The 25,985-nt window shown below is 41.9% G+C and overlaps 1 protein-coding gene across 2 annotated transcripts in view; it reads left to right on the top strand.

The window, feature by feature from the left end:
* The window catches only part of DEPTOR (DEP domain containing MTOR interacting protein), a 76,106-nt gene that overhangs the window by 26,526 nt on the left and 23,595 nt on the right, over positions 1-25,985 (top strand). For both annotated transcript variants that reach the window (XM_055704047.1, XM_055704046.1), the window contains 5 exons: positions 2,269-2,447; positions 4,489-4,612; positions 10,328-10,506; positions 24,391-24,576; positions 25,539-25,673. In XM_055704047.1, the coding sequence (XP_055560022.1) occupies positions 2,269-2,447; positions 4,489-4,612; positions 10,328-10,506; positions 24,391-24,576; positions 25,539-25,673 (803 nt within the window). The remainder of the gene's footprint in view (positions 1-2,268; positions 2,448-4,488; positions 4,613-10,327; positions 10,507-24,390; positions 24,577-25,538; positions 25,674-25,985) is intronic.

Below are 25,985 nucleotides of genomic sequence, written 5' to 3'. Positions count from 1 at the left end.
CCTTTGTCTTCTTTATTCCAAACAAATTAGCCTGGACATAATTCAGTATGGAGACAGTTGCTATAGGCTGCAGAAAAAGTTCTCACTTCCATTTGAAAATTGTGGGTAAATTTGGTTTTTCAGGTTTCTTGAGGCTTATGTGGTCACGCTCTGATTGATTTAATGACTTTGTAACCTTTTAGCAAATTTGGATCCACTTTAGCAAGGGGGTGGAGATATTTAAGATAATGAAATTTCTGTGATTTTTATGAATATAGGCAAGAAGGTATAGAGAGAGACCTTGTAGATGCTCTGAGCGAGGAAGGTTGTAGTGGGAATTTGTGTCTTTTGACATGACAAAGAACTTGAAATATTTGTAAGCCCACCAACTGCAGGAAAGCCTTTGGCCAGAATTTAAGACATTTCTGGGGCTCTTGGCTACTGTCTTGTTTGCGAAATGCCAGACCACTCCCGGCACATTCCTATGTGATGTTTGGACAAAGAATTTCATAGAAGGGGGTTTCCCTCTTGTATCAGTTGAACTCCATCCCTTTAAACTTACACTGATGACTGAAAGCTGGGTTGAGCCATCTGCATATGTGTTATACACTGTTTCCCTAGTTTTGTACTTGCAGATTATTGTGCGACCTAAGACTGGATGAACATGAACAGAACCTGGAATATATTTTAAAAGTAAAGCTCCATCAGACGTACTGATAATTGCATGTTCTATAATTAAAACTATGCAGGCTTTTCTTTCTAAGTATGGCAACAGCTGTTAGAGCACATCTGGAAAACATGCTTTAAGCAAAGATATTTTAGCTCAGAGAATTTCACAGTGCATGAGATATTTACCAGCATTTCTTTCCAGAATACTAATCTGATTTATCAGTATTTTTCATATAAAAGTCTCTTCATTTTTTTATGATGTTTGCAAAGCTGATTTTGAATTCACATCACAGATTCGTCATTCCAGTGTAGTTCAAGGCTAAGTGCTGCAAACCAAAACCGCTGTTTTGCTACTGTTTTTAGGTAGAAGCCTATGTAAAGCCTTGTCTAATGCCCTAATAATATTTTCTTCACTGATTTCAGCCAAATATTTTACCTTTCTTTTAGTCTAATGAAAAACAATTTTTTTCATACTGGAGTCACATTCAGAGGAAAACTGGTTGGACTCCTGGTCTGTGCTTCTTGAGGCTCATGTGAATGCCCTTCTGTGCTGTCTCCCCCTCTGGAAAACAGAGGTAACCCCTGAAAGTATTATAGCATTATTCAGAACTTCTCTGAAGTCAGTGAGAGTGTTTACAAGGTAGGATCCTGGCCACTTGGAAATGAATGGCAATATTTCTGTTTATGATAGGAGCCCAGGTGTTGTGGCTTCTATGCTTTCTTAAAAACTGTTGTATAAACATAGCACTTCAAGAAACAGAATTATTGAAATTATTAATTAAAATGAAAACAAGAAAGCAAAAATCTTTTAAAAACTTCAAAAAGATCTCTGTCCATTAATTTACTGATAATGTTACTCCTTTTGTTTATTGGGAAAAAATAACTAAGAAGAAAGATGCAGAACCCCAGAACCTTTACCAACAAGGTAATATTCTAATCAGGATCTTGCATTCTGACCCAAGTGTCTCAAAACCAGCCAGCCAACTTGCTTTCAAGGTGATGGGGGGGATTATGCGGCTAGGTAGTGTTTACCAACAGTTCCCCAAGTGAGAAATCAGTTTTCCTTTACTTGGAGTAGGAGGCAACTTTTTATGCTAGAGAACGTTGTGTTGGAACAGCTTTGCACCCAAATTTTAAATCATAAATGCTATGCTTCTGGTGCAGCTGGAGGCAAAACACAATTACCCAACCAAGGAATGAACTGCAGCAAAAAAAAAAGGAATGAGATTTTTTTTTTTTAAATAAAAGAGAAACATGGAATGTATTAGTGGTAATGTGGGAAAATTAATTCCAAATTATTGACAGTTTAATTGACCTACAGGAAGTATTTTAATGGGCTTAGCATGCTTTGCTGTTCTTCATTTTTAGATCTTTTCCACTGGGCAGAAAACAAGTTTTTCCAAATACGGGGTTTAAAGTTGTAATAAATGGTTGCTGTGGATTGCCTGGTGGTCAGGCGCCAGTGGTGGGCGTGTGGCCAAGTCTCTTCCCCTTCCATCCAACACCTGCAAAGCCCACCCTGTGAGCAGGGCTTGGACGCCTCTGCACCACTCTTGTCCCAGCCTTGCTAGTTACAGAGGCTCTTTGCAAATGAGATTCACAAGGTGATTTGACCCCCAGGCTCCGGCTGCATGAAGAAAAGGTCATTAAAGATCGGCGACATCACCTCAAGACATACCCCAACTGCTTTGTTGCCAAAGAGTTGATCGACTGGCTGATCGACCATAAAGAAGCCTCTGACCGAGAGACAGCAATTAAACTGGTGCAGAAATTACTGGATCACAGCATTATCCACCATGGTAAGTGCAATATCAGCTGCTAAAAAGTTCTAAGCTAAATTTTACTGACTGCTCTGAAATAAAGGGAAATCCCACTCCTGCTCTTCAAGTATAGGACAGGTAGGATTTTTTCCCTGCCAGAAAGGGAGCATCTCCCTTGAACTGTGTTGCTCCACAAGGTCCCCTGTGTGCTAAGGGACACAGAGAGCCTGAAGAGGTGTTGAGGGACCTTCCCCGTATTGGTGGGTGGGGGGGATGGGGGTGTTACTGGAGACTGTGCTGCTGCTTCCCTGCCTCCAGAGCAACCCCAGCTGGGTCCTGACCCCTTTCTCCCTGCTGCCCTCACCTCCTTGCTCCTCAGAACACAAGTTTTCCAGCTAAAAAACCCATCTGAAAAATCAGCTGGCAAAAAAAGATCATTTTTCTCATGTGGATTAGTTCTCTGGCCCTGTCCCTCGTACCAGCTGCACAAACATTAGTGCTGGTACAGCTGCAAGAAAGTTAGTGGTCCAACTGTGCCCTGATTAATTTTCTCCTAAACTTGTTGTCTGTTTGAGATCTGTTCCTTTCAGCTTCTAGAATAACAATTTATGCCAATGAAAAGAGACTTTGAATTCAGTGGTAACATTTAGTTGCCTTTTGGTGCACAAAAAGGCTAGGAAGCACACAAAGAAAGAAGATCCAAGGCCTTGATTTGAAGTGTGTAGTATTACCCATTTCAAAAAGGCAAAATGTACCCTTTGTTTCTTTTTTAAGAGAAAACCGAATGACTGTGAACAGATGAATATTGACTTTATGCAGGGGTCACTGTATGTGCAGCAATACTGCTGCTATCTGCAATACATTAGCAACACCTTAATTAAAGTAAGAAATGCACATATTGAATGAGTGCCACTTCTACAGCTTCTGCTTGGCTATTAAATTAAAATTCTGGGTTGTTATGGAAACTGGGACTCACGGTAGATAGTTAAAGTATAAAGTAATTATAGGGTATTCAAGTCTGACTACTTAATCCTCTATTGAGAAAATGTCAGTGAAGAGTTGCGTGGATGCCTGAGTGACTTAATTTAATTGAGCGATAGATGTTTTATTGCTGAATGCTTGTTTAAAGCTTTAACAGCTTTCAAATGTTTTCTACCTCAGGATCCAATTGCACACTGTAACTTCAATACAAATTTTATATATATATGTGTATATATTACATACAGAGCAGGTGTTTCTCGAAAATGTTCAAGTATTGCACTCAAATTTAATAAAATGGTTTGCAAAGTGAGCTAGGGTAAATGCAGAGAGGTTCAATCAGATTCAAATCAGAGCAAAGGATGCTCAGAGCATCCTTTCAACTCCAGTGTCAATCGAAAGGGGCACCAGCTCCTGCTCCTGCGGTGTAGGTGGTGAGCCCCTGTGTGTGGACTAAGTCTGCTAGGAGCAGCTTGGTCGGGATATCTTTCCCATTCATTTATGCCCTTGCTGGAGCTCTGTTCTGTGTTTACAAGAGTCCACCGTCAGCTGCTGTCTTATTTAGCATTTCTCACTGTGCTCCTGTTGTACCTACCATTTGCTAGCTGGCATGGCAGAACGACGTAGACAATTCTAACAGGGCAGAAGGCTTTGATTTTAACTGCTTCTGCAGCAAGCCTCAGGTTTCCTACAGCGTAGCTCAACTGATACAAGTGACTTTAAGAAGTTTGCCAGTCCTTAAACAAACAAGTGTTCTACACTGGCGGCCTTTTAAACAAACAAGCTAACGGACTGTTTTCATCAAAAGATTTTCCGGGTATGTAGCAGATGGATGCTTTCTTGCTCTTTACGTTTGCAGTAATACTCACAAAACTGATGAACATCTACCCCCCTTGCCTAGAAATCTGGTTACCTACCTGAAAGTTTTCTCCAGCCTTTCATCAGCTATTAAAACTGAATAAAGTTGTATGCTCAGAAGTACAGGGGATTAGGCTCCATATGGGCTTACCTTGAAGTTCAGCAGCGATACCTGCTAAATAGATCCTCAACTCCTTCACATCTATATGAAGGTTTTTTTAATTTATTTTATCTTACGTTTCAGTCTGTGATGAGCATAAGGAATTTAAGGATGTCAAACTGTTCTACCGCTTCCGAAAAGATGATGGGACATTTCCACTGGACAACGAGGTGAAGGTATTCATGAGAGGACAAAGACTATATGAAAAGTATGTTTCAGTCTGTATCCATCCACAATGTATTGGTAATAGTACCACAGGAGGCAAATTATACTTATTAGCCTATTTTTGAATAGTTAGAGGCTTTCAAGTCATGTGGGAATGGATCTGGGTAATCCTGTGACTTTAGCTGGTAACTCTTCTCTCCCATTTATCTTTTTCCTTTCTACCATCTTCTTCTGTAGCATTTTCTTTAAAAGGAAATAGTATTTTCTGATGTTCTGGTTTGTAAATACATCCTATATGAGAACCCAATGTAAATTTAAGCCCTTGTACTCTTTCAGTAAAAATAATTAGTAAAGGATGATTTGTCATGTAAAACGGTAATACCAAGACCTAAAGCGTTAGTACCTCAAAGTGCACTGAACAAATGGCTACATATCTGTTGAGACTCCAAATCTACAGCTTCACCAGGTGGTATGATTTTAAACGACAGGTGAAATTAATCTTCAGTGTTCCGGTCTACAGAGCTTCTACATCAGAACGGTTATATTGAAAGTAGTTTCAGAAAAAACCACCAACCCAGCCAGGAGCGTCTAATTAAGATTTGAAACAGATGATTATGCTGAGATATTGAATATCCCACTGGATTACTTCTGTCAGATAACTAAGCAGCTTAACCATACTTCCCAGTCTATAATTAATGACATTTTTATTCATGATGTAGAGATTGTGAGCGGTACTTTCAAGCAGAGAGAATAAAATGCATGTTGACATATGCTACAAACTAATGCAGAAGTTGTGATGCGTTACTTACCGAAAAGCGCAAAGCACCCCCTGTCCTGCTTGGTAGAGCAGAAGTATGCAGCAGCCGGGAGAGATGCTGTGTTTTCTGGCTGGAGTAAATTTATTTTCCTCTTAGAATAAAGCACTCGGGAAAATCCCAAGTTTAAAAGCTGATGATAAATATTATTTTCGAGATCAGGAGTCTCTGAAGGTCAATTTGGTGAAAGAGCAATTAAAAGTGATACATAAACCAATAATTGTAAAAGCCACTCCTTTTGTTACACCCATCACATAAAATTCCCTGAGACTCAGTGACTGTGACTATTTAAAGTAAAAAAAAAAAAAATAATTGTATAAGAAACAAGAAAATATACCGCTGAAAAAATCCCTCACTGGATGCACTGGGACAGATGAATTGAATCACCCACCTCCAAAATCTTCTGTGCCTTACTAAGCACACAGCATTTGCGCCTTTAGACTCTGCGCCTGTAAGGCTGGTCCGTACTATGAAAAAGTCAATCAGTGCATCTACATTAGCAAACCCTTTTTTCTATTTCTTTTTCTATATTTCTGTTTTTCTGTGAGAAAAATAATGTTTTTGTTGTTGAGGCTGATAACAGTCCTCTGCATGAAAGGAGCCATGGTGGGAAGAACTTTGCTTTACCAGTGTCTGCTTCCATCCCCATTTCTCTGCATGGAGAACTGTCCCCAAACCAATGTCTAGTGTGCAGTTTGTCCAACATGATACTAGCAAAAAAATGTTCGTAACAGTATACATCGTTCCCATCTTGGAAACGGAGTTAACGCCAAAAGCAGCACCTATATCTAAATATAACCATGTCTCATGAGGTGGTTGCACCTAGGCAACGTATCTAAAGGGTTCAGAAACTTTTAAAACCATCCCCCAGTGCTAAATATAGTATAGAATAAAAATACATGGCATTTCAAAACCAGTCTGTGACAGTCAAATCTAGTCAAAATTCTCCTTGAATCATTGGAAATATTTTATATTCATGGGAGATAAGAACTCATACCTGGCCTTCACTTTGTTTATTGTAGCAAACCTAGTGTGCAGAGCACTTGGATTTTGTTAGATCCCTTGTTTATGCATGCTTATTAGCAACCCCTTTGCAGTTTCGCTGGATGTATTTTAAACTCAAAATCTAATACTGAAAGACTACTACAGAAAGAGTTCTGCAGTGACATGTGTCTGTGTAATGTATCTGTTGTATCAGGTATTTGCTGATAGTGTTGAGAAAAAAAAAATCAGTGCAATTAAAATAGTTATTAAATGGCAACAACTGGAGTAAAGGATTCATGCACAGATGTGAAGTCACTTACCAGTATCTTCAACTGGTCTATCAAAATGCCTGGAGGCCTAATTTCAAGAGAAATGCAACTATGCCAGAGGAAATCTATCTGAATCCAACACATTTTGAAAATCTGTGACGAATTTTGTAGGTGCTGCTGATCTTCACTAGGCTTAGCTAGTTTAAGATAGACATTATAATACTACTCTCTGCTTTTTTCCACCCACTGCATTAGGGCTGGAGTACCATTACATTCAGAAGCCAGTGGAGTTTCTGCTGGCCAAAATTGTGGACATGTTATTTGACATCAGTCCATGCAGATTTGTACCCTCAACGGGTAAAATGAGCAAAGGGCTCTAGAAGGAGCAGCAGGTTGTTGCATGTGCAGAGGATGTGGATGCATGTGGCAGGTTCCCTGCATTCAGACAGCTGTTTTGGGTAAATGCCTTCTGCTCTCCCTGGGACACGGGAACATGAGGACTGTACCCCGCCTGAGGAGCTCCCTTTCCTGGTCTCCCTTCTGTGTGACCACAAAGCTCCTCCTAGGCTGCATTCTCCTCTCATGTGGCATTACCTCCTTCACCTATTGTGGACATCTTCAGCAGCTATATATGTGTGATTAGAAGATTTAAAATCAGTCTCTGATTGTCTTCTTTCATTTGCACTGAAAATCACAAATTACTTCAGATTCCCTGCACATCATTGCAAATGTTGGTAATCCTTTCTGTGAGCATGCTTTGGGTTCAAGTTTATAACTAGAGATGAAACCTGCTGGATTTCCTACAGTCTTCTCTGAAAATTGTTGAATAGTTTGTAGGTCCAAGGATGGTATCAGTTTTCATACTCCACAGGACTGACCAGATAGATCAAATGAGATAAACATGTTTCCTGTTCAACAAAACCCTCCCTGCAAAACTTAAATAAATCCAGCACAGACCTTTCATAGCTTTAAAAGAAAAAAAAAAAAAAGAATCAAGTTGTGCAGGCAGCCTATTTTTATGATGTTTGCAATTCTCAGTAGGCTTCGGTCAGACACACAGGATTGTTGTTTCTGGTACGGTCAGATTTAGGAGCTGTAAGTCATCTCATGATACTGATTTCAGCTGAGATTTTTCAACCAGATTTCACAGTGAAAGAAGTGCAGATTTATGGTTTTAATTTCAGGAAATCATTCAGATAATTTTGAGACTGCATTCTTTGAATCACTTTCATTTTAACTCATCAGTGGTTAAGTCAAATTTATCCTCCGGTGCAGTTATTTAGATAAAACAAGGTTAAAATTTTCTTTTGGAAAGGTTTTGAATTTCAGTGTTTGGCTAAATACATTCTCTTAATACAGGATAACACCAGCTTTAACAAATAATATGTTTTGACGTGAATAGCAGCACGGGGTTTTTTTGTAACAAGGAGAAAATGGAACAGAGAGAGGCAGTTTCCAGTTCTGGCCAGTGAAAAGCCAGGTTTTTGGCTGATGTAAATTGGTACAGCTTTGTTGACAGCCATGGAGTTACAGTGATTTACTTCAGTTAGCAGTGTAAGTCTATAGATTGCTGTTTCTGGGTTTGTTAAACTGTCAATTTGTCGTGTCTGTTTGTTCACAAGTCCAAATCCTTTGCAGTGCTATTCTGGGCACATGCAGAAGGGTGTGAAATGTCAAGCTGAGTGTTTTTGCACTTGATATTTTTCCAAATTTCTTTTGTGTCTCTGTAAAAATCTAACAATTAGCATCTCTTTTTCAATGACCTCTCTATCTGCGTCTTCAGTGAGCTGGTCAACTAATTATAGACTCATCAAAAAACAGTTAACACAATCCTAAGGATTTTTTATTTGGTGCTTGCAGAGCCTGGGTAACCAGTTCTGGGTAACCATGTAGCGAATGGTACAAAAAGACACGAACTTTGGGTTTGCATTATTTTCTGGGGGGAAGAAGCCTGGTGAACAAGAGACATTTAAAGATGGTCCCTTGGAGCTCTGTCTGTATTGGATGTGGTTCGTGTGGGACAAGATGTTGCCTCGCATGCAGATGCTTGTAAACCAAAATATGAAAAAGTCTAAAGTCTTTGCAAGAGTTCTGTAGTCGACACCTTGTCCCCTGTGACACATACTTTTGGCCTCATCCTTGGATTCAGCTAATGTTGACTTAGTTCTTACTCAGCTCGGAGGTGCTGGCAGTGATGCGCTGACACCCAAATGAGCAGTTCATTATACCTGCCCCTGACATACAACTCTGGCTGAGCAGCCTGTGCCTGGTTTGATGACCTGCTGCCTGGTGGCCAGATCCAGTCAGTTCAGGCTTCTGGTTAGCTCTTGTTAAAGTCAAGGGAATAAATCTTTCAGGTGAAATAACAGGCTGGATCCTGTCAAACCTCCTCCTTGTGATTTCAAATGAAACTTCTCTCCTCTTTCTTCTTATGGCACAGATTTTTCCAATGCTTCCCAAAGGAGGTGAAGTTCCATGAACTCTGGATGTGCTGGCTATTTAAGAAGCAGGTGGCCCAAGTATGGATTTCAATTCAATTCAAATTCAATTTCAAATTTTTGAAAAAAAATTCAAATTTTTGATCAGAAGGGCAAAGATTATTCCAGAATATTCCTATTGTAGTTCAGTTGGGCCCTTAATTTCAAAGCAGTTGGTGAAGGGAGGAGACTATTAATCTTACATGCACAAAAGTAATCATGCCGTTGTTGAGCTGTTATTCTGAAAGTGTTACCACTAGTCCTGTTATTACAATAAACAAAATAATTTGTAGAAAAATGAAATCAGTAAATAAGGAGGCTATGGTTCTCAGCCTCCCAATAAAACAAAAATAAGTGGGATTCTTTATTAAAAGGAAGCAATTCTCATTTCTTCTTTCAAACTGTCTTCTCTTTCAAACTGTCAACCTCACTTTTGCATTAACAAAATATTGAGGCTTTTTTTTTTTTCCTTAATACCATGCCATTTGTGTAGGTTACTTGAATGGAGAAGAATTTTATTAGTATCTTTAGGTAGGTGCTAATTGCTAGGAGATTTAGAGACACCTCACAATGTTCCTCTGAACTCTGGTGTTACACGAGCCATCTGAGGCACAGAGATGCTAAGACTCAGATGTTAAAGTGTGTTCAGGTGTGTAACTCACTGACTGCAGCTACATCACTAAATATTGGATACTAAATATTTATCAACCACCCAAACCACAGAACTACCTTTTTGTCTTCCTTTTGGATTTTTCTGCAGCTGTTTTAGAGCTTCTGGGGAGAATTTTTAAAACCGTCTAAATAACTTTGGGGTATAGTCCTGCTAACTGTAAACATTAGTTAGGAATCTTTGAACACATTAGTCACAATCTGGTGCTTTTAGGCTTATTTTTTTCGAAGTTGATTATACAGTAACTTTTAGAGAAGCTAAGGAACTAAACAGGGGAAATGTGAAACTGAAAAACCTTGTTTTCTTCTACAGGAAAAGACAATAAAGCATTAACTTCACACAGGGATATAAAACCTAAATTTCTTGACTAAGCAGTTGTAATTCACATCCTAAGTTTCGATTGATAGCTTGAGGAAAGATTTAGTAAGTCAGTGAAAGGTTCACATATGTTTGCTTAGCATCAGTGAGATTTACTAGCGCAGATCGGGAGCTCCTTTTCTGAAGAACCGTTTTCCCTGCCAATTTTTTTTCGCCCCATACCAGGCTGATGAGTTCTGAAAATACTCTGCTGCAAGCCAGGGAAGAGGAAGGAGTCAAGTATGAACGGACCTTCGTGGCATCGGAGTTCATTGACTGGCTGATCCAGGAAGGAGAGGCCACAACACGGACTGAAGCAGAGCAGCTCGGTCGCAGACTTTTGGAGCATGGGATTATCCAGCATGGTGAGAAATTTACTGCCAGGTAGCACTTTCTTCAGGTCAAATCACGTGGAGGGGCTCTTGTCTCCTCGGCCATAATATGTCCAAGTTCTAAATAATTTCTGATAGGACTTTTGGTAACTTTCTGCAATAAAAGGGTGGCTTTTTCAAATACTAATTGTATTAGTTCTGAAAAATCTTCCTCAAATGCACAGTATAGCTACAATTTGGGATTGTATAGCAACAAGAAAAGACTGCGAATGCTCCTACACTTGTGGTAATTGTAGAACTTGTTATCAGCGATATGTATAATTGAGGTAAATGGCTTTGTAATGATCAAGTAGGGATTACAGCCATAAATAAGATCAATTCTCAATGTAGAATATAAATGACAGGTTTTTGTATATCTTCCTACTTGAGAACAGGAGCAGAGCATAATCTGATGCTTTCCCTCATCACCATGTTGCAGAGTCGTTCTAGTATGTTTGGGCAAGAAAAAGGGTATCGCTTTTGGCTGAAGTGTTATTATATTTGTCCTGGTGCTGTAACTTCTTTGAGGCAGGAATCGAGGATTTCTTTGTGGTCCAGCACCATGTGTCTGGCAGATGCACCTTCACCAAGGAGCTCCCTCTGTTACAGGTGGAGGAGACAGAGTTTTCTCTCCGTCCAGCTGTAAGGGTGAAGAAATGAACACCACTGGCACTGAAATCCATTTTACATGTTGTCATCATCTGCTCCCAGTGCAAGTTGCCCTTCTGTGACCAGGAGTTTTCCACGTTGCAGTGCTTCTGGGAGTGATGAAGGTGTGCCAGGAGATGACAGAACAAACTGTTAGAAGCTGTTAGTTATGTTGCTTAATGCACAATGGGAAAGTAATCAGATCCTGGTGATCCAAATGTTGTCACATCAACACTAATTCTGACAGAGAACAAACAATTCGCAATATTAACAGGTTGTTAATAGATAAGGTGCTAGGTTGACTAGGTTACTTGTTGCTCTGTAAGAAAACCTAGTTCTAAGCATTAGAGCAAAGCGGGGGTATGAGTGACCTGCACAGTTCCTTCATGGCTCTAATCATGCTCACATTATCTTTAGCTGCCAATTACTAGGAGCTACGTCTGAATGTTTACAGTAATCAGCTTCCAGTTCTATAATTACCCCTGTGCTTCCTATGATTTATAGGGTGCCAACTGCTTGGAGCTTGATGGACAGGGAAGGTATGCCGCCCCTCCTCTTTATAGCAGCAATGATTTCATTCCTATTTTTACCCAAGTATTTTCTGAGTATTATATAGGAGGTAAACATTCCTTAAAAGAAACGGGGTGGGTGGGGGGGGGAAAGACAGTAGTAAAATGTACGCTGCTGTTGATGTTTTTGCGGAGGAAATAGTCAGGACCTGACATTTGGTGCAAACCCGGATTTACTTTGCTATTGAAATCTTTGTAGAGCTAAGTCAGGATGTGGCTTTTATCTGCTATATGCAAATCAGCCATTGTTTCATTAACTAAGGCAAATGCTCAGCAGTGCGCCTTGTCCAGGAAATAATTTTGCCCCTGTCAAGCCAGGTTTCTGGGGGGATTCCTGTGCGATGCTGGTCCTGCTCACCTTTATGGGTTGCCCTGGCCAGTTTTGCAGATTTATCCCCTGCTCATCCTCTTCTCACAGTCAAGAGCACATGCAAAGCTGCCTGTTAGAAAGAGACTTGAAACTCATGACGTGACTGCAGACGGGGTGCTGGGAATTGGTTGATTGCTGAGGAAGGGCCTTCACACTCCAAGGTACTGTCATCTGCCTCAGCTTTTATTGGGGCAAAGGTGACTCGGGGGATTTCACACTGACTTGGTGGGGAAGCTGGAAGTAAAGTATAACTGAATTACATCCTTGAGATTTATCTTTATGAGTAGCCTTGCTTTGTGCACACTCCTAAACAACAGATCTCCTTCTCTTCTGGATTTCACTGAAACAATTTGTCTAGATAGTGTTAGGAATATTGATGAAGGTACTGGCAGAATTAACAGAGCTGGTTTGGGGTTCACCTTAGCAACTGGATACATTCTGTGCATTTGGAAGGTTCATGTAATGCTGGCTTGCTCTAAGAAGGGAGCTTGAAATGAGAAATCCCAGTACAGAACTGGGGATATAAACTGTAGAATGGCAGGAGTGGTATTCTCTTCCCCCCACCCACCATGTCTTACTGAATTCTGAATTCTAGGTCCAATTAAAAAACAAAACCAAAAAGAGTATTTTTCTATCTCTTTATACCATGAATTCATTTCGTCATACTGTGCTCCCTTTGTTTTGTATCTCATCAGCAGTACCAAAATGTTACTTGACACTAATTGGCATCCTTGTTGGCAGAGCCAGCAGAAAGACTCTCAACTGAACAGCAGCAAAGAATAAAACATTTTCCTGCCCTAAAGGCAACCTTTTGCAGTGTTGTTTAATATCCACAATATGGAATAAAATAAAGCTTGCTCTACTATTCTTATGAAGTATTTATTACCTGACCTAATGCAATAGAAAGTAATAGAAATGCTGTGGGGGTGGTGAGGCAGTGGAACAGGTTGCCCAGAGAAGCTGTGGATGCCCATTCCTGGAAGTGTTCAAGGCCAGGCTGGATGGGGCTTTGAGCAGCCTGGTCTGGTGGAAAGTGTCCCTGCCCATGGCAGCAGGGTTAGAACTAGGTGATCTTTAAGGTCCCCTCCAACCCAAACCATTCTATGGTTCTAAATTGCCAATCTCTGTAGTAATTTTCCAGCCACAACTGACTTGTGCAGTTTATTTTTACTGATACTGGCTTTCATTTCAATTACTTAGAGAAGCTTTATTCTGCAGCTGAGGTACTGTATTCAAAACAGCTTCCTGACACATTTATCTTCACTTTAATTGGTCAGACACAAACCAAGTTTCACACAGGAAACAAACACTGATGATAATTTTAAAAAGGAAAACAGCGGTTTAAGAGGAATTGTACAAGTGGTATAAAAACATCAAATGTTTCAGTTTAAAAATAATCCTCCTGATCTCTTGGGGCATATATAACTGTACATATTTCCCCTGCCATACATGAAAATGATGAAATGTGCTTAAGTGCTGAATTGCTTCCTTCCAAAATCCCAGTGGTGCATACAAATCATAACCCTCAAACCACCATTTTCACAAATAGGAGCCAGATGTCCTTTCCTATGGACTGGTACCACCAGGTGATATGGAATAAAAAAATATAAGTAGCAGGGTATTATGCACTGTATGCTTCTTGAAGGCTTGTGTCGGTAGTGTAACTGCCAGTAGTTATTCTGCATTTCTAAACATCAGTGGTCTTCCCCAGAATATAGGAATAAAGATTGTGTGAAGAATTATAAACATAGTGATTCATGTCCAATAAGGGCAGGGACAAAAGGCACACAGAACACTTTTCTCAGCTGTAGAAAAGCCCATTTCTGGTGTGGTGAGGTATGTAGACCTTTGTAATACTGAGAGATAAACCTTTTCTCCAGGAGACTGGATCTTTCCTAGTTCTTCATGGGAAATGGGGAGACAGATTAGCTGCTGTGGTCAAAATTCACGTGCAACAAGAGAAGGAAGCTCTGTGCCAGCTCTAGGGTAGATCAGACCCAAGCAAGGGTGGTCCGGGGGCAGGCAGAGGACAGTGTGAGCATCCACACACAGCCATAGCCCTTGCTCAGTCTGGAAAACGGAGTTACTGAAATGTCCAAGGAGGAAAGAAGGTACTACAGAACAATTTCTGGCATAATGTTTTGGCCCATACTTGTTTACAGCACTTGCTGCAGCACTTGCCCTGCACCTGAAGCCCCAGCAGCACAGCACCACTGATGTGACAAGCTAAGCCCTCCTGTCCTCCTCTGAGGACTCATTGGGTATGGAAGCTTAGGGGGTGAAGAAACATCTGCCTGCCTTGCAGAAAGGTTTAAGGTCTGGAATCTCAAGTGATAAATACTTTCCTTTTCAAAATCTGGTTAGTACTGTTAAGAGGAACCTATGCCTTCTTAGGATAGCACCTGCACTTTGCAAGATGAATATTTGCATTTCCTTTGTGGCAGCAACCAAACCATAGCCCATGTAGAAATGCTTTTCAGTGTGTTGTGGAGCGTGAGCACGTAGCGATTGCCCCACACCGCAGGCGGTACGGCGGGTGCCCCTCTCCCAGTTGAGCCTGCGAGAAATGTGGGTCCAAGGGGCAGTGCTTGCCTTCCCATGCCAGAACACATTCTCTCCCGTTCGCTGTTGCTGTTTCCCAAGCTGCTGCTTACCTTCAAGTGCATGTGCTTGGTGTTACCTCCTCTCTGACATTCTCCAGCACCTTCCCCAGGCAGTGACCACAGCGCAGTTCAGCATGAAGCAGTCTGCACGGCTGTCGACTCTGCTCCAGGGGGAGGAATGCAGATTCCCAACCTCAGGCTGGCAGAGGAACATTTGTGAGAATTTGCTTTCCTGAATGAGTGAGGGGTTGGGAAAATCTCTTTGGGACATGACTGGCTAGCAGGTACCTTCTTTGAAACATTTTATCAGCGCTAAGGTTTTATAATGGTAGTAAATATGTGGTAAGATGTCTTAGGCATGATATGTGTGTTCTGCCCCCACCTCCCCTTAGAATACCTTTCAGCTTTAAGAAGTTCTATTGAGTTAATTGCACTTGGCCAGAGCCGGTGCATTCAAGGCAGGCACATGTTCTGCTGGCTTAGCACAGAAGCAGGTGCTTAACTCAACTCAACTGCTCAAGTCAAGAGTTAATCTTTTATCAGCAAAATCCACTGTGCAAATTACTTTCAGAGGTGAAAACATTTTGTAGTGACTTAATGAGAACAGTAAATATTGACATATGCTATCTCCTTGTCTCTGCAGAAAAGTCTTAAAACATATTTAATTTTCCTTAAAACATATATTTAATTTTCCCTATTCTTTGCAAGACCTCTACTTTTATACAGCAAAATTTCCTTTAGCAAGACGATCAGTGCATTTAGTTTTAAGCATCAAGACACACGATGCAGTTGAAAGTTTGTTATAATTGTGGAAGGAGATCAAATATGTAACAAAGTGTTATTTCTTTTGCTCTTGTTGAAAAGGTTTCCCTCTCATCTAAAACTTCTGTAAGTTGTGAAATATGTGTTGTTACATTTTCTTTAGATGTCCCATTGCTTATGATCGGCTGACATCTCTTACTTTGTAAGTGAAAACCTGCCATATATGTGAAATATATAATTCTTCCTTAATTTGGGATTTCTCTTTTGAACCCTGTTTCTTGGAAATATCAACTGCAGGTTGCAATTTATAAGTGCTATTGAACCATCCCATAAATCCTTGACTTAAACGGTCATAGGTTTTCTCCTCCAAAAATCAATGCCTAGATTTTTTTTACATAATCTTTCTAGTTGACCTGAACACCTGGATTGCATCAGCTGTTAGATATATCCAAGCATCCGTTGTGTATACTCTGTGCTAGAAATTATAAAACATCACATTTTTGCAGATGGTGCCTTGATTTATCTCAGTAGAACACAAGCCTTCAGTTAGTCTTTGAAGTCCTGCAACACAATTTTGTTTTTATTATAAGCCTGGTTCCCCCGAGCTGATGCCACGCAGAGGGACTCGGCTGTTTATTTGTGTGGCAGTTCTTGCCAGGTAGGTCCCATACGCTGGGGCAGTAACCTCACCCATGGTAAGTCAACTGCTTATGCTAAATCTGGAGACCACTTTGGATATTTTTCATGGCTTTGCCCTGGTAGGGAAGTCATAGAGTGAGAGCTTTGTATGCAATTGTATCATCTTCCAGCTTCCTATTCTATCTGCTTCTCATTGTGCTCTTCTTGCAGTTTTTTTTTTAATCTAAAGCAGGAATGGGGTTCTGTTTTGAAAGAGCCATACGCCCTGTGCATTATGTAAATAACATACGAAGACTTCTTTTCATATTAACTACTGAATTCTATTTTTCTGACAGAGAATGGGTTTCAGTTTTTAACAGCTGCAACAGTAAAAAAAGATACCCAGATGGGCCTTTTCATCTTCTGCTTCCCTTGACACAGACTGTACTTTCCATACTTTATTTGGAAGCAAAGAAAAGCAGTTGGCTACGTTCTGTAAACTTGCTAAGTTAAAGATGATAAATCCTCATATACAAACTGAAAAGACTGCTGAAATGTGTGTGATTCAACAGTGGCTTTTCATGCTAGGGTAAGTCATGTGTATTTGAAAATAGACTGCAAATAGATGGCTAACCTGCTGGAAAGACAAAACGTATATAGAAACACTTATCTGCATATCTATTTTAAGACAGCTGAAATAGAATGTTAATGCACTGAGCAAAACATGCTACCTTAACGAAAACAGGATACTCTGTATTTCAGTTCCCAAGGAACTTTTGACCGTTGTCTATCGTAACCTTGATGCTTTAAAGGCAGTATAAAAGTTGTCTAGGCTTTTTTTCACTACACGAATATACCACAGTTCATGGAAACAGCTCAGAAAACATGGTTCTTTAATGATATCACAACTTTTTTTTTTTTTTTTTTGACCTACTCACAGGTCCAGGACCTGCTTACTTCTGGACGTGCTTACTGGCTTCACCCTTAGCTCAGAAGAGCTGGAAAAGCTCTCTGGATTTTATATTTCAGGACCAGGATTTGCCTCGCAGTTTTATACAAGAGGGTTGGTGGAAGCTAGAGCAGTTCAAGCTTAGGTCCATTTTCCGTTCAATGTGAATTCCTTGTAGCCCAAATGAGAAAAAAATACTGTTTTTTCTTGTTCGGTACAGCTGCACTGCCAAGAGTTTAACGTGCTGCTTGAGTACATTCGCAGGTGGGCTTATCTACGGTCTCTGCAGCATATGTACATTCATAAAAGGTGGAAATGCAAGTGTTGTGTTTATGTGGTGCAGGGAATCCAAGACCCAAGGCGCTGTGCTTGCTGAACATCTGTGGTGTCTCTTCCTTGATTTGAGGGAGCTCCAAGCAGGTGGAATTCATCAATGTGTAAAAGGAAACTAATCTGAATAGGTGCCGTTATTAAAATGCATTTGCAGTGCCAGATTAGCTTGAGAAAAACAGGAAGGCTTTGAGAGGAGTGGGGAGAGCATTGTCCAATGCAGAATAAAGTGTCAGTTATTCTCCTGCAGCCGCATGTGTGCGGGTGTGGGGCTGGAGCAGGAGAGGGACGGGCAGGAGCAGTGGGGCAGCCGAAAGCCCGGCGGCCGCGCTGTGCGGGACTTGGCAGCTGCTCGGTGTTTTCCAAGCTCACGGGCTCGCCCTTGCTCTGTGGAAGCCAAAGCGGACACACACTTCCACTTCTTCTCTGGCAAGGGACTGAAACTGAACTGGCAAAAGGCCTGAGGCACGGAGGAGACGGGCTCAGCAAGCTCTGCGCTATCCTTGCAGAGAGGCGTTTTTTTAAGGAACTGTTATTCCACAGCATTGATTTGTTTCCTTCCCTTTTAAACACTGGTTCTGCTTAGGAGGGGGGAGTGAGGAAGCAAAAGGACACGGGGCTGGAGCCAGACCCTTTCCCGTGCACGCTTTAGGAGCTGGTGGGAGCAGCTGGGGCTGTGCCCTCCTTCAGATAAACCAGCAGCGCCCCCCCCACCCCCACCCTCCCACCCCACCCCCCCGTCACTCCCTGCAGCCCGCCAGCGTGCATCACATCGTCATGCATTTGGTTTTGGTACCACATCAACTCTTTTGGGGAGATGTCCCACCACTTCAGAGGTCAAAACTGGTATGGTCACCTGTGACTTGCTAGATGAAGGCACAGACTATTGTAGCCAGTAATAATGAAGGTCTGGAGGGATCTCCTGCAGCTTTGAACTGGGTTTAGTGTCATTTTAATAGAGGGAACTACCTCAGTAAAAAGATAAAGTATATTTGAGAATGGACTGGGGCCGCTGCCTCGTGTAGCGAAAGGCTTGGAAATGTGTCGTGCCCGGCTGGAAAGAGTTCGGTGCTGCTTTTGTCTTTAAGTGGGGAAAGACATGACATATCCACGCTCAAAACTCCACATCCTCCGCTCATGCTTTTGTAACGTCTTCCTCTTAACCCTAGCACAAGCACATGCTCATGCAAACAAACAAGCGCACACTTGAATGTGTCCTCCCCTCTCTTGAGAAAAGCCGCTCACCCGGCTCCTCCGGGAGCCTCGATCTCTTTCCCACCACTCCCCCGACATGAAGCAGCCGTTCCCTGGCCCCAGCCGCGGGCTTGCCTGGTGACAGGGCTGTGTTCCTGGGGATGTGTGGGGCAGCTGGAGCGCGTCGCTGGATGTGACCCACTGGGAACAGCAGCTTTCAGCTGGTAGAAAGCATTAATCACTGCAGTGGAGATGTACGCAGATTATCAGTGCTAAAAATCGCAGGGAATTGAAGTGGTGGGAGGGATTTAGGGGAAAAGCCAGTTATGAAAATGGCCTGATTTTTAAGGCATGAGTCACACTACTTATTAAAAAAGGCTTTTGTACTTTCCAAAGCCCCCTCAGTTCTATGAAACCAATGTAAAGCTAATATTTCTCTCTCTGCTCTGCATCAGCCCCCTTGCAAAAGGAGAAAAGAAATGGCTGTTTGAGCCCTGTGCAGATCCCAGGATTTTATGTCAAAATCAGAAGCTGAAAGATTTGCGTGGCTGTTGCAATTTATATTTTATGTATCTGGACAGAAACTGTGATGCAGCCAGGCACAAGAAGCACCAAAGCTGCAACACTAGGTGCTCCCAACCAGAGAAATACCAAAATAGTCGGATTTCTCTCTTCTTAATAGAAATGTAAATGGGGAATGACCAGGTAAAATCCTTGCCAATGAAGTTTGCAAACTCTAGGGATAGATGAGACAGTAAACAAATAATTGAACTCTATTAATTACAATGGTCATTACCCCAAAAGGGGTGTGTTTTTTGCATCTAATGCTATAACTAGAAGGCAAGACATCTAGGAAATGAGAATACAGTCTCCACTCATTGGTGTGAAGCAACCCTGTGCAGGGAAAGGAGGATGTACAGGGCACGGATTGTCCCCATCTTACACTTTTTGTGCAGCCCGGTTGTAGTAACTACAGTTGTAGTGATCTATGAGCCTGAGGTGTGCAAGAAGTACAACAGCAAGTAAGGGAAGGGGAGTGGGGCTGTAACTGTGGCCATGCAGTTCTGATAAGTGGATTTGTAGAAAGGGTAAAGAAATTCTGAAGAGGACTCAAGGAGGGCTGACCCCCCCCCCCCCCCCCCCTCAGAATTTAAGAGATGTTATTTATTCAGCTGATCAAAGATATGTTTGAGCATTGCCTTCACTTCATAGATCGCTCTACAAAGACTTTTTATCAGATCTTACGTAACTTTTTGATGAAGGTGTGACAAAGCCCAGGGATTAGCAGCTAAAGTTAAACAAATTCAGCCTTGAGTTAAATCTTTATTGCCTGGCAGGGAATGTAACTGAAGGCTTGAACAGCTTGTCAGGGAAAGGGTAAAGTGGCTATTACAGGCTGCTTTAAAGTATGAATAAACAATTTTTTTTGTGAGATTTAAAGGTTACTTTTCCAATTCTGTTTCTGGGAGAAATTTTATGGCCTGTGCCTGTGGGATATTAGACTGGTGGGTTGTGACCATATCTCCAAAGTTTGATGTTGGTAACTGTGAATTAGTGTTGGTGCTTTTGCCTCCAGGACCATATATGCTACTTTTATGATTTTGGAGGTTGCCAGTCACTGTATTTTCACTTTGCTGTCTTCAGTGCATTTCATTCTGTTTCATAAGTTGCATGTGGTAACATGAACGTGTTGCCACATGAACACCGGTGAATTAAATTGGAACAAGAAACCCATGAAGTCACCCCACCTTGCTCTTTACATCACCCTTATCATGTACAAATATAGGTCCTGATATTCGTAAGCCGTGGCCTGACTTTTTAAGACAAACTGAAATGGGTGCCAGTTTGCGTTTCTTCTGTGTTATGAAAGGCAGTGAACTAATTCCGGAGCAGTTAAGTCAATCCGTACTTGGAGGCAGCAACTTCCACGAGAGGGACAGATACATGGAGCAAGAGCCTTGTCAGCTGCCACAGGTTTTATCTGCTGCTACTTCTGAGTCAACATTCCGTGTTAGCTCGAGGTAACAACCTCTAAATTACCTTTAAAGAAATCCCTCCCAAGCAAGTCTGTGCAGTCCTTTCCGCATTCTGCAATCAGCTCAGAAAAGTTTTTCACTCCCGCTTTTCTCTGCTGAGTGCAGCAAAACACAGACTGTTACAGCAGTTGAGCTGAGCACCCGTGCCTGCTCCAGCACCGCTCACCCAGCAGGGACTAAGCGTAACAAAAACAACCTTCTGTGCCTACTCTGCTTCTGGTATTCACATAGCTGTGGTTTATCAAGGACAAGGGAATGCGTAGCTCCTCCTGGCAAATGCTGAAAGTCAGTCGCTGCACCTGAGGAGTGTTTCAGCGGTAGGCTGCTCTGCTCCAGTGTCTGCCTCCCCCTTCTCAACCTCTTCCTTCTGATCCATGGTCTGCAAATCCCTTTTTCCACACCATCCCAGATACTCTTATCTTTGGGCAGAGGCACAGCATGGACATTTTATCCCAAATCATAAATATGTCAGATTTGAAAAAAAAAAAAAAAAGCCCCATGTGGCACACCAATAATTTTGGTGATATATTTTATTTGATGAGGTATGTACAAGGAGGCAGTCTGAACTAACTACTCCTGTTTATTTTTTTATCTTCTTCTTGAATACGCAGGAAGTTACATGTTGCTACAAATACATTATTTGCTCAAACTGAGGATGCATGCTGCTGTTGTAACACTCTTACGTGAAATGTGAACTATCTGTAGAAATTAAACTATGCATTAAACCATGGAAGTCAATGAGCACTCCAGATTCTGCACTAATGCTACTTGTCATAAGCATTCTGGCTACAAACCCTTTGTTGTGTAAATCATATACAAATATTCTACCACATACAGTCATTGGTCTTACCTTTTCCACTTGTATTCATTTGTTGTATAAAAATTCGCCCTTCCATGGACTAAAATAGTTACAGTGGGGATGAATTACCTCGACGTAAGACCTCAGCTTTGCTATTGTAAGTATATAAATATTACAAGATTTCAGTCAAAACAAGTATTGTTATTCTAAAATATATTCAGTATCTTGGCATAAGGAAGTTTACATTATCTAGTTTCATCGTCAGTAATTATTCTAGAATTTCAGAGTGCTTTACAATGTCTGCAACATAAGCGTGTGTAGATCTCTGGTTATCGTCATTTCTGAAGACTGTCAGAGCACTGCAGTTAATGACACAAACAGAATAGTTTTAATTAAAAGCTGTAGTGCCATAATATTTAACTTAAATCAAAACCCATACTGATATTTCTTATATTGCAAATGGTTGGCAACAATAATTCTACCTCCAAGGGAATATTTGTGGGGCCCCTTTCATTTAAGTTTATGAACCCCAGTAGTGCACTGAATAAGTAGTACTTGTCTTTTTAAGTTTCAGGTAACTCTTTAAGATGGCATAAAAAAAAAAAAGGAAATAAGTTTATTTTGTGTTTACATCGGGTTGTTCTGATAATGTGGTAGGATATTGCTAGATATTGGTACATTTACTTCTTGTGTCAGTGATCTGAAAATGAGACTGGTAGCTGTGAACTCCTACATGCTAACTCTGCCTCTGATGGCAAACCCTTCTGTGTATGTAGGCAAGTCTCCAAATCTCTCCTTCACTATTCCTGTTCTTCAAAAATAATGAATGTTATAAGCATTGTTTAATAGTATTGCATACTATATGTGTCCTTTTGAGATGCACTTTTGAGTGTGTGCCTGCAGTAATCAACGTGTCAGAACACAGTAAGGAATTGCTTGCAATGCTAAATTTGACTTAGCAAAGCCATTTTGCTCGTGGAGGATGCGTACGGCTGATTTGAGGAAACAACAGGTTCAGCACCAAAATGAAGTAGACAAAAGCCAAGTGGCTTTTCCAAAGCTCTTCAACAGAACCAGGCAATCTAGCTAACAAGGGTCTTCTGTGTAGGTGGTACTTGAAACATTGGAGTTTGGCTGACTGGCATGACCTTTCTGCTTTATTCATGAAAAAATGTAGTTTCAAACCTCTACCTTTTTTCAAAATTCTGAGCAATACCTTACAGCTGTGGGGCTCTGGGGCAGATGGTCTGCATGGCAGTGTGGGCACAAGTATTTGCAGTCAGAAAGCTCCTGTGTCCTGATTATTCCTTCTGTCCCAAAGGCAAATGTCCATCAGTGTCCCCAATCTGACAGCGGCCCAGGCAGGCAAGCGATATGATTCTTTGCAAGGCGGACATACAGTCTGACCCCATATGGCAGTTTCTGTATCCGTATGATGCCCTGAGGATCACATGTAGGACTGGCATCTTATTTAATATCTGAATGTCTTGACATCCGTGGCATGAATATACTGGAGAAGGTGACTTGGCTTTTTCCTCTTGAAGGCTATTCCGTCAGCTCACACGCATCAAATGACATACTGGCAGTTTATGCCTAAATACAGCCTTTTTTTGCAAGGCTGTCATGTATGTCATGTACTTCTGTGGGGCTCATGGAGATCAATCTGAGACACACAGAGGTGTTAAGAATGCCTTGGAGATGAGGATGAAGGGAAAGCAACGCTCCAGGCTCTGGATCTGGTGTAGCACCTTGGGCTCTGCTGCTTTTGGACCCCGTGTGTTGGGCAGAGCAAAGAGCAAGGCAGAAGTTCAGTGTCTGCAGCAGGAGGCTGAGGCCAAATGACTGAGTCATGTGCTCAAAGACTTCACTGACCCCTGAGTGCTTATCTGTGTTGCTGTTTACACTTGGTATATAAATACATATAACCCACCAGTTCTTACAATTCAATATTGGAAGAAATGTGATTTATAAACTATTTATAAACTGGTTAAATCCAGAATCTAGGTCCTTCATGGAAAAGGCTAACTGTGGGAAATCATTTCTGTGGAACGTGATCACAGGAGCTAGGTGAAGACGGGCAAAATGCAGCCAAAACATCTACTGCAGCTATCTGAGATGCTGCAGTACTAACGCAGGGAGTACTCCCAAGGGCTTTCCTCTGATTAAGCCGTGAAGGAGTCGGAGCGCTTTCGAGACCTGGCACAGAGCTCCATCCAACTAATGCATTTTTCATCGCTATTGAGATGCAGCATCAGTGGCAGCGAACACACGGATGTCACGGCAATGCTGCAGTAGTCTGCGGGTTGGCTCGGCGCTCTTGCTCCGACACTAGCAACCTGGGATTTGCTCTCAATGTCAAAACAGGTTGTAATTAAGGCTTCTGTTCATTATGTAAGAAATGATTTTTGGCTGGCTGCCTGTTCCCAAACCTCATGTATCCGTATGAAGGGGGGAAGTGGCCCGCAGGAAGCGTCTGGGACACAGTGTCTGTGGTGAACAAGACAGAGGAAATACACAGGTCTTGATTCTCTGCTGCCCTGTAGCTCCGGACAAGGTAGTCAGAGCTCCAAGGGGCTGCCCTAGACTGATGAATTAACAAAAAGAAAATTGTTCTAAGGAGCTAAGTCTGGTCTATAGTGACCAGCAGCAGCAAACGGTGTGCAGAGGAACCATGCGTGGAGATGGACCGCTATGCAACCTGTCACAGAAAGATAAAGTACTCCCATTTCCACTTGACAATAAGAAGTGCTTGTCATTAGTCAAAGTAGTGTAAAAGATTCCTGTCAGCAATGGCCACTAAATTTCCTACTCTTGTTATCAATGCTATAAAAGCCTGTATATTGAAGCCACCTGTATGAAGCTGATGACCTTTCTCCTTTTTCTGAGCCTGCAAGAAAGCGTTGCTTCCTTACAGCGAGGCACGCAGGGAACACATAGCAGACCGGTATGCTCTGATTTCAGTCTACCAGGCATAGACTTTTTATCCATTTCTTTTTCTAGTGTCCAACAAGCACCATTTTATGGACAACAACCTGCTCTACCAGTGCAGAATGAATTTCCGCCGCCGGCGGCGATTAATGGAGCTCCTCACTGAGAAATCCCGCTTGATGCCAGAAAGCCACGACAGCCCGTTTTGCCTGCGCAAGCAGAACCATGACAACAGAAAACACACCAGTTTTCTCTCAGGTGACTCATCAACTATACTGCTGTCTGTAGGGCAACTCCACGGGATATTAAAAAATCCTTTTTGGACGAGGGTTTCAGTGATTGAAAAGAAAGCAGGGCTGGGTATTATGTGTCCCTGTTCATAGGGGTTTTCCATTCACTCAATTTACCAGATCTTTAGCTCCCTGGGGTGTTTTTGTATCTCCATGAGTAGCATTTCAGATGCTGATCAAAATTCGGTGTCAACGAACAAACAGAGCTGGTTAAAATCCACCAAGGCCAAAGTAATTCGTCATACATTCTATGTGGAGTTTTCAAGAAGAGTAAAAGTGAGGGGAAGATGTCCTGCAGAGTTAGCTGTACAGCAGTATCTGGTAAGAACTGAAAGAATAAATGCAAAGTAAAAGGAAAACTAGAAAAACTTATTTCCCTACATTGAAAAGCCTCCTGGAAGACACTGAATGGGAGCAGTTCAGCCATTGTGTTAGTTACAGTATTGTATTCATGCAGGAGAGCCCATAGCAGCCTGCCAGTACCTAAGGGGGGCCTGCAAGAAAGCTGGAGAGGGACTTTTACAAGGGCACATAGTGGTAGGACAAGGGGGAATGAGTTTAAAATGAAAGAGGGTAGATTTAGATCAGATATTTGGAAGAAATTCCTTACTGTGAGGTTGGTGCAGCGCGTTCCCCAGAGAAGCTGTGGATGCCCCATCCCTGGAAGTGTTCAAGGCCAGGCTGGATGGGGCTCTGAGCAACCTGGTCTAGCAGAAGGTGTCCCTGCCCATGGCAGGGGGATTGGAACTAGATGATCTTTAAGGTCCCTTCCAACCCAAACCATTCTATGATTCTATGTAGAACACACTAACCCCTTCCCAGTGTTGTCAGTGAAAACATGGTTTATTGCTGCTGTTTTAAAGAAACCATGGAAACTAGTTTAATAATTGATACCGGTTCTCTTTCTCTCTGTATATTCTCTATTTGTAGTGAGTCCCACCAAGGAGATAAAGATTGTGTCGGCAGTACGGAGGAGCAGCATGAGTAGCTGTGGCAGCAGCGGGTACTTCAGCAGTAGCCCCACACTCAGCAGCAGTCCTCCTGTGCTCTGCAACCCCAAATCCGGTGAGCACCAGCATCCCTTACAATGCACAGGAGCCAGGGTGCAGACACCGCTTTGGGGAGAAGGCCATGTGAAGAATGCCTTGCATCGTGTCTTAGGTTTATCTTTTCAAGGATACATAAAAAATTGACAGTGTCACAGGTTTTGTAGGTCAGAGGGGACTCATCTTCTAGCCTGAAGTCCTGCTGAACACAAGCCAGACGTCTGCCTCCAGTAATCTCTGCATCAAGCCCATAATTGTGGTTTGAGCTGCAGTTTATCTCTTAGGAGGACATGCAGTCAGAGGCCCAGATTTGCCTCTTCATAGCCAGGTT

Source organism: Falco cherrug, chromosome 3 (assembly GCF_023634085.1).
Source record: "Falco cherrug isolate bFalChe1 chromosome 3, bFalChe1.pri, whole genome shotgun sequence".
Classification (NCBI taxonomy): Eukaryota; Metazoa; Chordata; class Aves; order Falconiformes; family Falconidae; genus Falco; species Falco cherrug.
This window is presented reverse-complemented; position numbering and strand designations above follow the sequence as displayed.